This window comes from Carcharhinus amblyrhynchos, chromosome 7, assembly GCF_965287045.1.
Source record: "Carcharhinus amblyrhynchos chromosome 7, sCarAmb.v2.hapA, whole genome shotgun sequence".
Taxonomy (NCBI): Eukaryota; Metazoa; Chordata; class Chondrichthyes; order Carcharhiniformes; family Carcharhinidae; genus Carcharhinus; species Carcharhinus amblyrhynchos.
This window is the reverse complement of record NC_137330.1, coordinates 127,944,538-127,958,779: the sequence shown is the minus strand read 5'-3', so window position 1 is coordinate 127,958,779 and position 14,242 is coordinate 127,944,538. Positions and strand designations below refer to the sequence as shown.

The window sequence follows — 14,242 nt, the reverse complement described above, 5'->3', positions numbered from 1 at the left end:
AACATGACTCAAACTATCTACACATCCTTTCCCAGGCTCACCATCCACAAATTCTCCATTCCATGAAACATCCTCATATATCTCTTCTGTATAGTCTTGTTGTTCATCCTTTGAGATGAAGATGAACATGTTAATCACTGGTGGCTTTTGGCAAACTTTCCGTGGATGAGTTGCTAGCTCATTGTTTCCTCTGCTTATATTTTCTCATTGCTTCTGTTATGAGCTTGCTTTCAAAAGAGACCATACAATTTTTATTTGGCTGCACCAAGTGCAGGAATCCTTGGCGAGCTTCTCTCATGGTTAGAAGTTGATATCAACATTTCGAAGTGAAGCATAGAGTCTGAATAATGCTTTTACTACCATGGGAGCTCACGCCAGGCTCAAGCTTTCTATAGAAGACTCACTGGGGGAAATTTTATGAGGAAATTTCTAAGCTAACATGAAAATGGGAGAGTTTCAGATCTGTTTTTTGGGGGAGACTAAATTGCATATCTTATGCACTCATATGAGCAAAAAGTAGACTGTTCCTAGCCACTAGAGTGAGAGGGGAGGGCTTAACTCACCAGGAAGGCTACTACAGCAGCAGAGGGAGCCATTGCGCAATTGCAGGGCTATGTGGCTGCACATGCGCAATGGCAACCAGCACAGAGCTAACAGAACTGAAAGATAGATCTGTCAGCTCTCTGTTACTGCAGGCAGCCTCAACCCAGCATCCCTCATCCGCAGATATTCAGTGGGCTATCGCAAGTGGCGCTTGCCTGGAAATATCACCACTGCCCTCCCCACTGCCCAGACCAATTGCCCCTGCCTTCTCCACTGATTGTGTGCCAGCAGTTACCCCTACTCAATTACCCCACTCCTGTGGGTAGTCCCAGGGTGCCAAGTGGTAGTCAAAGTGTTCCAGGCTGGCAGTACCAAGCTGGCACTGCCCAAGCTCCCCCTTGCCCTCAATCTCCCGGGGGGGGGGCCTCAATGATTTCTGGTTCAGTGAGGCGATCATGACTGGTCCTCATTCATGGAGGGCAGGAGCAGAATTCTCCCCAAAAATTTCTAAGTGTCGAATTAGAGTGAAAACTGGAGTAATTCATGCTAGCTTTATTCAGGGGTAGTTCAGAGATGATTTTCTCATGCTCTGTGCGCTACAGAGACTGCCTGCGTGAATATCATTAAATTTCAGGCGTGGGGCCTATGCCCATTGGAGAGGCTAAAATCAGCTGAGTGGGCCACTGTGCATGCGCCAATCTATCAGTGCTGAGACAGGCGCTTGTGCAGTGACCCCACATTGATGGCCGCTCGATTGCTGGCCAATCCCATAACCTCTGTAATGCTGGCTATCTGCCCCCCACCACCACCACCCCCACCTCCCGCAGCCCGATCGCTGGCCTCCAGATGATTTCTGGGCCCAGCACTGACCCCTTCCCTCCCAGCCTGCCTTGGTCTCCAGCCCCTCCTTCCGATCACTGCCCCCCGACAGTAACCCCCCTGTAGTGCCACACTCCCGCAGTGACAATCACCCCATCAGCTGACCACCTCCCAAGCTGCTTCAATTGTTGGTCTCCATGTCTCTCCTACCACATGATGTTGCCTGGTAAGGAGAGCATTAGCTATGAGGAGAGGTTGGAGAAACTTGGTTTGTTCTCACTGGAGCAATGGAGGTTGAGAGGAAACCTGATAGAAGTCTACAAGATTGAGAGGCATGGACAGAGTGGCTAGAAGCTTTTTCCCACGGTGGAAGAGTTAGTTACTAGGGGGCATAGGTTTATGGTGCGAGGGGCAAGGTTTAAAGGAGATGTACGAAGCAGATTTTTTAAAACAGAGAGTCATGAGTGCCTGGAACCTGTTGCTGGAGGAGGTAGTGGAAGCAGATACGGTAGTGACTTTTAAGGGGCATCTTGACAAATACATGAACAGGACGGGAATGGAGGGTTATGGTCCCCAGAAGGGTCGGGGTCTTTAAGTAAATTGGGCAGCATGGTTGATGCAGATTTGGAGGGCCGAAGGGCCTATTCTTGTGCTGTAATGGCAAAGGGAAATCCTACCCCCTCTAATTTCCCCACAGGCTCCACCTCCATCAGGGCCTGCTCCCATATTCCCCAAACCCCCTTGATTGCCCCATGCCTGATGGGCAGTGCCAAGGTGCCTGCTGGGCATTGGCACTTTGCCTTTAGGTACTGCCAAGGGGTAAAGCTGGCAATGCAAGGGTGCCAAAGCCCAGAGAGCACCCCATCCACTGCCGACCCTCTGGAAGGCCCTGATTGCCCCTTTCACTCCAGTGGGGTCAGGTCACTAGCTTCCTGAAAGGGGGTGACTACTGTAGCCCCACTGGAGTGGGGAGTTCACACCCACATGAGAAAACGTAAAGTTGTTCATTTTGGAAGGGAGAACAAAAGAATAGAGTATTATTTAAATGGTGGATCATATAATCTACACTGCAGAAGGAGGGCATTTGGCCCATCAAGCCTGCATCGACAACAATTCCACCCAGGTTCTATCCCTGTAACCCCACATATTTATTTTCCTAATCCTTCTGACAAATCCTCCATGTGCTCTGGTTTCCTCCCACACTCTAAAGATGTGCAGGTTGGATGGATTGACCATGCTAAATTGACCCCCGTTGTCAGGCACATTAGTAGGTTAAAAATGTGGGGATGGGGTCTGGGTGGGATTGTTGTCAGTGCAGTCTCAATGGACTGAATGAACAAGGCAGAAAGAACAAAGAAAATTACAGCACAAGAATAGGCCCTTCGGCCCTCCAAACCTGCATCAACCATGCTGCCCAATTTACTTAAAGCCCCCTACCCTTCTGGGGACCATAACCCTCCATTCCCATCCTGTTCATGTATTTGTCAAGATGCCCCTTAAAAGTCACTACCGTATCTGCTTCCACTACCTCCTCCAGCAACAGGTTCCAGGCACTCATGACTCTCTGTTTTAAAAAATCTGCTTCGTACATCTCCTTTAAACCTTGCCCCTCGCACCATAAACCTATGCCCCCTAGTAACTAACTCTTCCACCGTGGGAAAAAGCTTCTAGCCACTCTGTCCATGCCTCTCAATCTTGTAGACTTCTATCAGGTTTCCTCTCAACCTCCATTGCTCCAGTGAGAACAAACCAAGTTTCTCCAACCTCTCCTCATAGCTAATGCTCTCCTTACCAGGCAGCATCCTGGTAAATCTTTTCTGTACCCTCTCCAAAGCCTCTACATTTTTCTGGTAGTGTGGCGATCAGAATTGAACTCTATATTCCAAGTGCGGCCTAGCTAAGCTTCTATAAAGCTGTAACATGACTTGCCAATTTTTAAACTCAATACCCTGGCCAATGAAGGCAAGCATGCGATATGCCTTCTTGACGACCTTCTCCACCTGCATTGCCACTTTCAGTGACCTGTGTACCTGTACACCCAGATCCCTTTGCCTATCAATACTTTTAAGGGTTCTGCCATTTACTGTATATTTCCTATTTGTATTGGACCTTCCAAAATCTGTTACCTCACATTTGTCCGGCTTAAACTCCATCTGCCATCTCTCCACCCAAGTCTCCAACCAATCTGTGTCTGGTGTATCCACTGATGGTCCGCATCACTATCCGCAAATCCAGCAACCTTTGTGTCATCTGCAAACTTACTAATCAATCCAATTACATTTTTCTTCAAGTCATTTATATATATTACAAACCGCAAACTTCCCAGCACTGATCCCTGAGGAACACCACTTGTCACAGTCCTCCATTCAGAAATGCATCCTTCCATTGCTACCCTCTGTCTTCTTTGATTGAGTAAGAAGTCTCACAATGCCAAGTTAAAGTCCAAAGGTTTATTTGGTAGCAAACGCCGACAGCATTCAGAGCGCTGCTCCTTCATCAGGTGAGTGGGGAGCAGGAACTCCCCACTCACCTGACGAAGGAGCAGCTCTCTGAACGCTGGTGGCATTTGCTACCAAAGAAACTTGTTGGACTTTAACCTGGTGTTGTGAGACTTCTTACTGTGTTTACTCCAGTCCAACACCAGCATCTCCACATCATGACTTCTTTTACTGAGCCTGTTTTGTATCCACCTTGCCAGCTCACCTCTATCCCATGCGACTTCACCTTCTGCACCAGTCTGCCATGAGGAACCTTGTCAAATGGTAAATGGAATTTAATGTTGGCAAGTGCGAGGTGGTCCACTTTGGTAGGAATAATGGTAGGAAGGATTATTACTTACGTGGAGAAAAACTGCAGCAGGCGACGGTGCAGAGGGACCTCGGGGTCCTTGTGCATGAGTCGCAAAAACCCAGCTTGCAGGTGCAGCAGGTGGTCAGGAAGGCGAATGGGATGCTGGCCTTCATCGCGAGGGGGATTGAATATAAAAGTAGGGAGGTCTTGCTGCGGCTGTATAGGGCATTGGTGAGGCTGCAGCTGGAGTACTGTGTGCAGTTTTGGGCGCCGTACTTACGCAAGGATATTTTAGCCTTGGAGGGAGTGCAGAGGAGGTTTACTAGGCTGATGCCGGAGTTGAGGGGGTTGAGCTATGAGGAGAGGCTGAATAGATTAGGCTTGTACTCGTTAGAGTTTAGAAGAATGAGGGGAGATCTCATTGAGACGTATAAGATGATGAATGGGATGGATAGGATAGAGGTGGAGAGACTCTTCCTGCTCAGAAAGGATAGTAGGACTAGGGGGCATAGCCTCAAGATAAAGGGGGGGCTGTTTCGAACAGAGTTGAGGAGGAACTTCTTCACTCAAAGGGTGGTGAATCTCTGGAATTCTCTGCCCGTTGAAGTGGTGGAGGCTGCCTCGCTAGATATTTTTAAGACGCGGGTTGATGGGTTTTTGATGAGAGAGGGGATTAAGGGTTATGGGGAGAGGGCGGGAATGTGGAACTGAGCCACGACAGATCAGCCATGATCTTATTGAATGGCGGGGCAGGCTCGAAGGGCTAGTTGGCCTACTCCTGCTCCTATTTCTTATGTTCTTATGTTATGTTCAAAGGCCTAACTGAAATCCATGCAGACAACATCCACTGCCCTACCTTCATCAATCATCTTCGTCATTTCCTTGAAAAACTCGATCAAGTTTGTGAGACATGATCTCCCCTTCACAAAACCATGTTGCCTCTCACTAATACATCCACTTATTTCCAAGTGGGAATAAAGCTTGTATCGAAGAATCCTCTCCAATAATTTCCCTACCACTCATGTAAGGCTCACCCACCTGTAATTTCTTGGATTATTCTTGCTATCCTTCTTAAACAAAGGGGCAACATTGGCTATTCTCCAATCCTCTGGGACCTCCCCTGTCGCCAGTGAGGATACAAAGATTTCTCTCAAGGTCCCAGTAATTTCTCCTCTTGCCTCCCTCAGTATTCTGAGGTATATCCCATCAGGCCTGGGGACTTGTCTACCTTAATGTTTCTCAAGAACCCCAATACCTTCTCCTTTTTGACCTCAACATGACTCAAACTATCTGCACATCCTTTCCCAGGCTCATCATCCAACAAGTCCTTCTCATTGGTGAATATTGACACAAAGTACTCATTTAATACTTTGCCCATTTCCTCTGGTTCTACGCATAGATTCTCTCTCCTGTCCTTGAATGGGCCAATGCTCTCCCTGGCTACCCTCTTACTCTTTATATTTGTATAAATGGCTTCCTTCGACACTGTAGGGATTTTATGATTCTATGAAAACAGTCTGCTAAAATTGGGAGAGATGAAAATTCGGGCACAAACCTGATTTTCCACCTCTTGCCTGAACTTGCCACCTCACCGAAAGTCAGGCAGGTTGAGGTCACAAGATCAGAACCACAGCAGTGAAAGTTGGGGAGACAAAGTTGAAAATTTGGGAGATAAAACAAGCCCAAACACGTAAGCCTGCATGTTGCTCATTAGTCTTGAAGAGGCGTTTAAGTCTATATGAGGAATATTGCCTGAATTGAAATTGAAATAAAAACTATATTTTACCATGTTTAAGTATTTCAATTGGTAAACGTTTAGTTAATTCATTTGTTATAGTTATACTGCATTGTTAAATAAAGTTTGTTTTGATAAAAGTTTCCTAGTGTGTCAATAGAATCACACTTGGAGTGAAACACTTTATCCTTACATTAATGCCAAAATAGAAAAACTATCAGGGTCTAGTCAGGGTTCATAACTTACTTAGGTGTTTCTGCCCTAGTACCCTAACAAAAAATGGTTAGGATTTTGAATGTGGACTCTATGATTTATTAGATGTAACATTGAAATTTTAAATATTTCAGTAAGAAATGAAATATGTTCTGTATTTAATCGAGGGTTATGCATACCTGCTTAGTAAGTTGTTCTTCACAGAGTTTGTAAAGTACGAAGAACTTCTGAGCCAGTAATACATTTTCCAAAAACCCAACACTGGCAAGCTTGACCCTTATAATGATCTGAAACGGTTAATGTAAATTTCACAAAGGAACTATGTTTCATAGTCAAATAGAATAAATATATCGATACATTTCCGTACAAATAAACAAACAGGCCTGCAGTACTGAAAACTTGTTGACTTAATAGAACAGTTATGCAGAGCTACACATACCAGGTCTCAACATCTGAATCCAATGTTAAATTTGAGTGATATAATTTTCTGAGTTAATAGATAATTTTAATGCCAAACAGGCCCTTCCTATGGATGATTATTTAACAATTCACATCCGGTTGGCACCCTCCCCAGACCTCCCATGAGGCTTTGTTTGAAGTACTGCAAAGGTTTCCTTGCACATTTTCCAGAATGTCCCTTACACTTCTCAAGGGTCTTCCATTATTTTCTCAAGCGCACTGAGTTGCCACATTTTACACAGCTTTCTGAAACGTGCATAACTTTGTGAAAATTGCAGAATAAGTATTTCCATAGCCCTTTCCATTGTGCTTCTGATATCCCTCATTGGACATTTTGGATCCTGAGCCATCTCCTTTGTTGATTCCAGATCCAGGTCCTGCCCACCTTGTTTTCGCAGCCGACATGATTCAATCCCATGTCAGGACCAAAAGGTCTGAGCCCTGAAAACTGAACTGTAACCTTTTGATTCAGGAGGTGAAAGTGTTACTAGTTGGGTCACAGCTAACAAGTGTCTTAAGGACTTGAATTAAAACTTCAACAAGATGAATTCTTCTTCTGGAATATCCTCAGGATGTGAATTCCTCCTACCTGTCTGTCAGGCACCATCATGGCCACTGTTCGAAACTGGATTTTTAGATTTTCTGGCAGTTCTTGGCGCCCTGCATACCCAGGATTCTGCAAGAGTGGACAGAACAGAAAGACAGTGAGTTGAGAGATAACTGAAGAGATTTGTTTAAAATAACTCTCCTAAATTAATGCACTGATAATTCGAGTGTGCAGTAGATTAAGGAAGTATTTTTAGCAACTGCTCTTAAAGTATTTCTAAGTTGAAACATAGAGAGGAAAGTTGAGCAGGGAGCTTTACATAGCTGAAAAGAGGCTTGGCTTATTTTGTTTCTATTAACTTAAAGGAAGGGAAGTCAGATGGATGCCATTCTAGTTCCCTCGGGTGGTAAATACAAAGTTTTACTCCAAGTAATTTACTTCCTGCTGTAGCTGCGTAATTGTTGCTGGACTGGAGCCTATGGATAATTAAGGGGAATTTTTCTTCTCAGAGTAGTGTGAATATATACAGTTAACTACTATCTATATATGTGCTAAGTCAAAACTGAGAGTTTTCTAAATAAAACAGGAAATGCTGGAAAAACCCAACAGGCTTGCTAGCATCTATATAGAGAGACAGAAACAGTTAACATTTTGAGTCCAATATGACCAAAAGCTTTTGATTTTTCATTGAATTTAAAGACTGGCAATAACATGTTGGGCAAATTATTTTTGTGTCTACATTCTATGTAAACTATATATTACTTCTGCCTTTCAACTTACTTACCATTGTGATAAAAATTCCAAACTCTGGGTTCAATGATACATTATCTCCATCGGTGAAGATAAAATTACGTTTTCTTTCTTTCCTTGCCATGAGAACAATATAAATTTGTTGCGCTGCTACAGATAATACCGGCAGCTCAATTCGGTTAAATTCATCAAAGCAGCCCCAAGAACCAGACTGTGCTAAACCTAGCAAAACATATAAAAGTATCAAGCAACACAAACAAATACAAACTCAATTATAAAACCTCAAAACTATTGAACCTTCAGCATTAGCCTTTGATTAACATTTGACATTTCATCTGGTCATATCATTTGAATTTAGCTTTTTGTAATATTCTTAAATGATTAGATTTATAGGTCCATTAGATATATGTAAATCATTAAAATCTGTGTTTGTTATCTTATTATTGTAGAATTAAAAGGGAATAGAAGCATTGATTTGTAATGCATTATAAGAGAATTTGTCTTGCAGCAGTCGTAAGTATTTAAAGTTTTCCTAATAAAGACATGATTTGATTTAAAGATAGAAGGCGGAATTTTACAAAAAAAATTCTAAGTGCCAAATGAGTATGAAAATGGGAGAGAATTGTGCCGAATTTTTGGGTGAGCTCCCAGTTACAATTGTACAGCATTTAGTTTAAAAAAAGCCCTGATGTGATTCTTGCCAGTAGGGGGTGGACTCTAAACTCACTGGTGAAGCCAGCTACTGAGCTCGAGGGGTGCTATTGCACAGGTGCCCCAATCTCCCAGTACATTGAGATGCCCTGTCAACTATCCCCATTCCTGCAATAAACATCAGAACCTGTGCCAATCGCTCCCTGTACTTGTTGGCATTTTCCCTTATCTTCACCAGCATCTGGACACCCCTCCCATTCCCAGTGTCTATTCCCCATCCCATCCACAATCTCCCCATCACCACATAATAGAGAACCCCCCCTAGTGGGATACCTCAGAAACCCTGCCTTTGGTCCTATGCCACAAGGTTGGCACTGCCATTGCGCATTGCCCTGTCCCTCACCAACTGGCACTATACTTACCTCTGTGTCTCAAAACATAACATGACTTGTTTTTTGGGGGCATGGGGTGCATGGATATATGGACATATCCAATGCCTGTGGAAGCTATGGCGGTCTGCGGTTTAGTTACATTATATGCATAGTTATAGGTTCACACCCCTTCATGTGTGAACTTAGAACATAGTACATAGAACACTACAGCGCAGTACAGGCTCTTCGGCCCTCGATGTTGCGCCGACCAGTGGAACCAATCTAATGACCCTCTAACCTAAACTATTCCAATGTTTTTTTGAACTCTCAGACCTCTCTCCTCTCGATCTGTTTGGATCTCTCAGTCCTCTCTCCTCTCGATCTACTTTGACGTCTCAGATCTCTCTCCACTTGATCTATTCTGATCCCTCAGACCTCTCTCCTCTCAATTTGCTTTGATCTCATTAGAACATAGAACATTACTGTGCAGTACAGGCCCTTCGGCCCCCGATGTTGCGCCGACCAGTGGAACCAATCTAATGACCCTCTAACCTAAACTATTCCAATGTTATCCATATGCCTATTCACTGACCATTTGAACTCCCTTAAAGTTGGCGAGTCCACAACTGCTGCAGGCAGGGCATTCCACGCCCTTACTACCCTCTGAGTAAAGAACCTACCTCTGACATCCATCCTATAATTACCACCCCTTAATTTAAAGCTATGTCCCCTCATGTTAGCCATCACCACCCGAGGAAAAAAGCTCTCACTGTCCACCCTACCTAACCTTCTGATCATCTAGTATGCCTCAATTAGGCCACCTCTCAACCTCCTCCTTTCTAAAGAAAACAACCTCAAGTCCCTCAGCCTTTCCTCGTAAGACCTTCCCACCATACCAGGCAACATCATGGTAAACCTCCTCTGCACCCTTTCCAATGCCTCCACATCCATCTTATGTGGCGACCAGAACTGTGTACAATACTCCAAGTGCGGCTGCACCAGAGTTTTGTACAGTTGCAACATGACCTCACAGCTCCGAAATTCAATCCCTCTACCAATAAAAGCTAACACACTGTACGCCTTCTTAACAACCTTATCAACCTGGGTGCCAACTTTCAGGGATCTATGCACATGTGCACCGAGATCTCTCTGCTCGTCTTTTCATTAGCCCTATATTCTGTACTCCTGTTACTCTTACCAAAGTGAATCACCTCACACTTTTCTGCATTAAACACTATTTGCCACCTCTCAGCCCAGCTCTGCAGCTTATCTATGTCCCTCTGCAAACTGTAACATCCATCTGCACTGTCTACAACTCCTCCAACTTTGGTGTCGTCAGCAAATGTACTAACCCATCCTTCTACACCCTCATCTAGGTCATTTATAAAAATGACAAACAGCAGTGGCCCCAAAACAGATCCTTAAGGTACACCACTTGTAACTGAACTCCAGGTTGAATATTTCCCATCAACCACCACCGTCTGTCTTCTATCAGCTAACCAATTCCTGACCCAAACTGCTAAATCACCCTCAATCCCATGCATCTACATTTTCTGCAGTAGCCTACCATGGGGAACCTTATCAAATGCTTTACTAAAATCCATACACACCACATCAACTGCTTTACCCTTATCCACCTCTTTGGTGACCTTTTCAAAAAACTCGATAAGGTTTGTGAGGCATGACCCACCCTTCACAAAACCGTGTTGACTATCCCTAATCAATTTATTTCTCTCTAGATGATTATAAATCCTATCCCTTATAATTCTTTCCAAAACTTTGTCCACAACAGAAGTAAGGCTCACTAGTCTATAATTCCCAGGATGGTCTCTACTCCCCTTCTTGAACAAGGGGACAACATTCGCTATCCTCCAGTCTTCCGGCACTATACCTGTAGCCAATGACGACATGAAGATCAAAGCCAAAGGCTCTGCAATCTCCCTAGCCTCCCAGAGAATCCTAGGGTAAATCCCATCCGGCCCAGGGGACTTATCTATTTTCATACTCTCAAGAATTGCTAACATCTCCTCCTTAAGTACCTCAATCCCATCTAGTCTAAAAGCCTGTAACTCAGTATTCTCCTCGACTACATTGACCTTTTCCTGCGTGAATACTGGCAAAAAATATTCATTTAGTGCCTCTCCTATCTCTTCATGCTCCATGGACAACTTCCCACTACTGTCTCTGACTGGCCCTAATCTTGCCCTAACCAGTCTTTTATTCTTGACATACCTATAGAAAGCTTTAGGGTTCTCCTTGATCCTATCCGCCAAAGTCTTCTCATGCCCTCTTCTAGCTCTTCTTAACACTCTCTTTAGCTCCTTCCTGGCTAATTTGTAACTCTCCAGTGCCCTAACTGAGCCTTCATGTCTCATTTTTACGTAAGCCTCCTTCTTCCTCTTCACTAGAAATTCAATTTCTTTAGTACACCATGGTTCCCTTGCTTGACCACTTCCTCCCTGCCTAACAGGTACATATTTATCAAGGACTCGCAGTAGCTGCTCCTTGAACAAGCTCCACATTTCAGTTGTTCCCAGCCACTGCAGTTTCCTACTCCAACCTACGTATCCTAAATCTTGCCTAATAGCCTCATAATTACCTTTCCCCCAGTTATAACTTCTGCCCTTCGGTATATACCTACCCCTTTCCATCACTAAGGTAAACGTTACCGAATTGTGGTCACTATCACCAAAGTGCTCACCTACCCCCAAGTCTAACACCTGGTCTGGTTCATTACCCAGTACCAAATCCAATGTAGCCTCACCTCTTGTTGGCCTATCCATATACTGTGTTGGGAAACCTTCCTGCACACATTGGACAAAAACTGACCCCTCTAACGTGCTTGAGCTATAGCTTTTCCAATCGATATTTGTAAAGTTAAAGTCCCCCATAACAACTACCCTGTTACTTTCACACCTATCCAGAATCATCTTTGCAATCCTTTCCTCTACATCTCTGGAACTTTTTGGAAGCCTATAAAAAACTCCCAGCAGGGTGACCTCTCCTTTTTTGTTTCTAATCTCAGCCCATACTACCTCAATAGACAGGTTCACATCAAACGTCCTTTCTGCCACTGTAATACAGTCCTTGACTAACAATGCCACGCCTCCCCCTCTCCTACCACCTTCTCTGCTCTGACTGAAACATCTGAACCCCGGAACCTGCAACAACCATTCCTGTCCCTGCTCTATCCATGTCTCTGAAATGGCCACAACATCGAAGTCCCAGGCACCAATCCAGGCTGCAAGTCATCCACCTTATTGCGTATGCTCCTCACATTAAAGTATACACACTTCAACCCACCCTCCCGCCTGCCAATACTCTGCTGTGACCTAGAAACCTTATCCCTGACCTCCCTATTCTCGTCCTCCTGTACATTGGAGCTTGATTATATTGCTGATTTGTATACTTTAATTTTTATTTTTGAACTCGCTTCTCATCTTTGTGTGTTGCATACTTACGCTTTTAGATCACATTTTAGTAACTAATGATCTCACTTTAACTTATGAAAGCCTGGTTTAAAATATAAATTCACTTTAGATTGTGAAGTGGTATCCACAAGGGAAAGAATCATTTTTAAACAAGTCTTGTTGCAACCAGCTGAGGGGAGGGAGGGTGAATAAAAAAGTCATCTTCCTCACCCAGGAGCATATCTCGTCCAGAGACCACTTGTAACAAATGATATGTTTCAAGGACATGATGGTATGTGGCTTGGAGGGAAGCTTGGAGTTCTGGAGCTCCAGGAATGGGTGAGATCCTAAATGAATATTTCTCATCCATATTTACTATTGAGAAAAACATAGATGTTGGGAAACTTGGGGAAATAAATAGTGAAGTCTTGAAGAGTGTACATATTGTAGAGAAAGAGGTGCTAGAAATCCTAAAAGCGCATCAAGGTAGATAAATCCCCAGGACTTGATGAAATGTATCCCAGGACATTGTGGGAGGCTAGGGAGGAAATTGCAGATCCCTGGTTGAGATATTTGAATCATTGATAGTCACGGGTGAGGTGCCTAAAGATTGGAGAGTGGCAAATGTTGCGCCGTTGTTTAAAAAGGGCTGCAGGGAAAAGCCTGGGAACTACAGACCAATGAGCCACACATGGTGGGTAAGTTGTTGGAAGGTATTTTGAGAGACAGAATCTACAGGCATTTAGAGACACAAGGACTGATTAGGAACAGTCAGCATGGCTTTGTGAGTGGAAAATCATGCCTCACAAATTTGATTGAGTTTTTTGAAGGGATAACCAAGAAGGTAGATGAGAGCAGTGCAGTTGATGTTATCTACATGGACTTTGGCACGGCCTTTGACAAGATACCACATGGTAGGTTGTTCCATAAGGTTAAATCTCACAGGATCCAGGGTGAGGTATGCAAGTGGATACAAAATTGGCTTCTTGACAGAGTAAGAAGTCTCACAACACCAGGTTAAAGTCCAACAGGTTTATTTGGTAGCAAAAGCCACTAGCTTTTGGAGCGCTCGCTGCTCCGTCGTTAGGTGAGTGGGATTTCAGTTCACAAACAGGGCAGATAAAGACACAAACTCAATTTACAAAATAATGGCTGGAATGCGAATCTTTACAGGTAATCAAGTCTTAAAGGTACAGACAATGTGAGTGGAGAGAGGGTTAAGCACATGTTAAAGAGATGTGTATTGTCTCCAGACAGGACAGTTAGTGAGATTTTGCAAGCCCAGGCAAGTCGTGCTATCTGTAACCCCTAAATAAACCTGTTGACCTTTAACCTGGCGTTGTGAGACTTGTTACTGTGTTTACCCCCATCGAACGCTGGCATTCCACATCTTGATGTTCTTATGTTCTTATGAGTTACAGAACAAAGAGATCTAAGGATACATGTTCATAGCTCCTTGAAAGTGGAGTCACAGGTGTACGGAATGGTGAAGAAGGCATTCGGCATGCTAGTTTTATCAGTCAGAACATTGAATACAGGAGTTGGAACATCTTGTTGAAGTTGTACAAGACATTAGTAAGGCCACACTTGGAATACTGTGTACAGTTCTGATCACCCTATTATAGGAAGTTTACTATTAAACTAGAAAGAGTTCAGAAGAGATTTACTGGGATGCTACCGGGACTTGATGGTTTGAGTTGTAAGGAAGGAAGAACGGTGGATGTGGTTTATATGGATTTCAGCAAGGCGTTTAATAAGGTCCCCCATGCAAGACTTCTTGAAAAAGTGAGAAGGCATGGGATCCAAGGGGCTGTTGCCTTGTGGATCCAGAACTGGCTTGCCTGCAGAAGGCAGGGAGTGGTTGTGGATGGGTCTTTTTCTGCATGGAGGTCGGTCACCAGTGGAGTGCCCTAGGGATCTGTTCTGGGACCCTTGCTGTTTGTCATTTTCATAA

At 44.0% G+C, this 14,242-nt stretch overlaps 1 protein-coding gene across 1 annotated transcript in view; it reads right to left on the bottom strand.

Moving 5' to 3' along the window:
• LOC145345624 (dynein axonemal heavy chain 8-like) overlaps nt 1–14,242 on the bottom strand; it is a gene marked incomplete at its 3' end in the record, with an annotated part of 1,250,971 nt that overhangs the window by 230,302 nt on the left and 1,006,427 nt on the right. The window contains exons 48-50 of the mRNA XM_080193458.1: nt 7,891–8,078; nt 7,149–7,235; nt 6,280–6,387 (exon numbers count right to left, since the gene is read on the bottom strand). Coding sequence (XP_080049584.1) covers nt 6,280–6,387; nt 7,149–7,235; nt 7,891–8,078 — 383 coding nt within the window. The remainder of the gene's footprint in view (nt 1–6,279; nt 6,388–7,148; nt 7,236–7,890; nt 8,079–14,242) is intronic.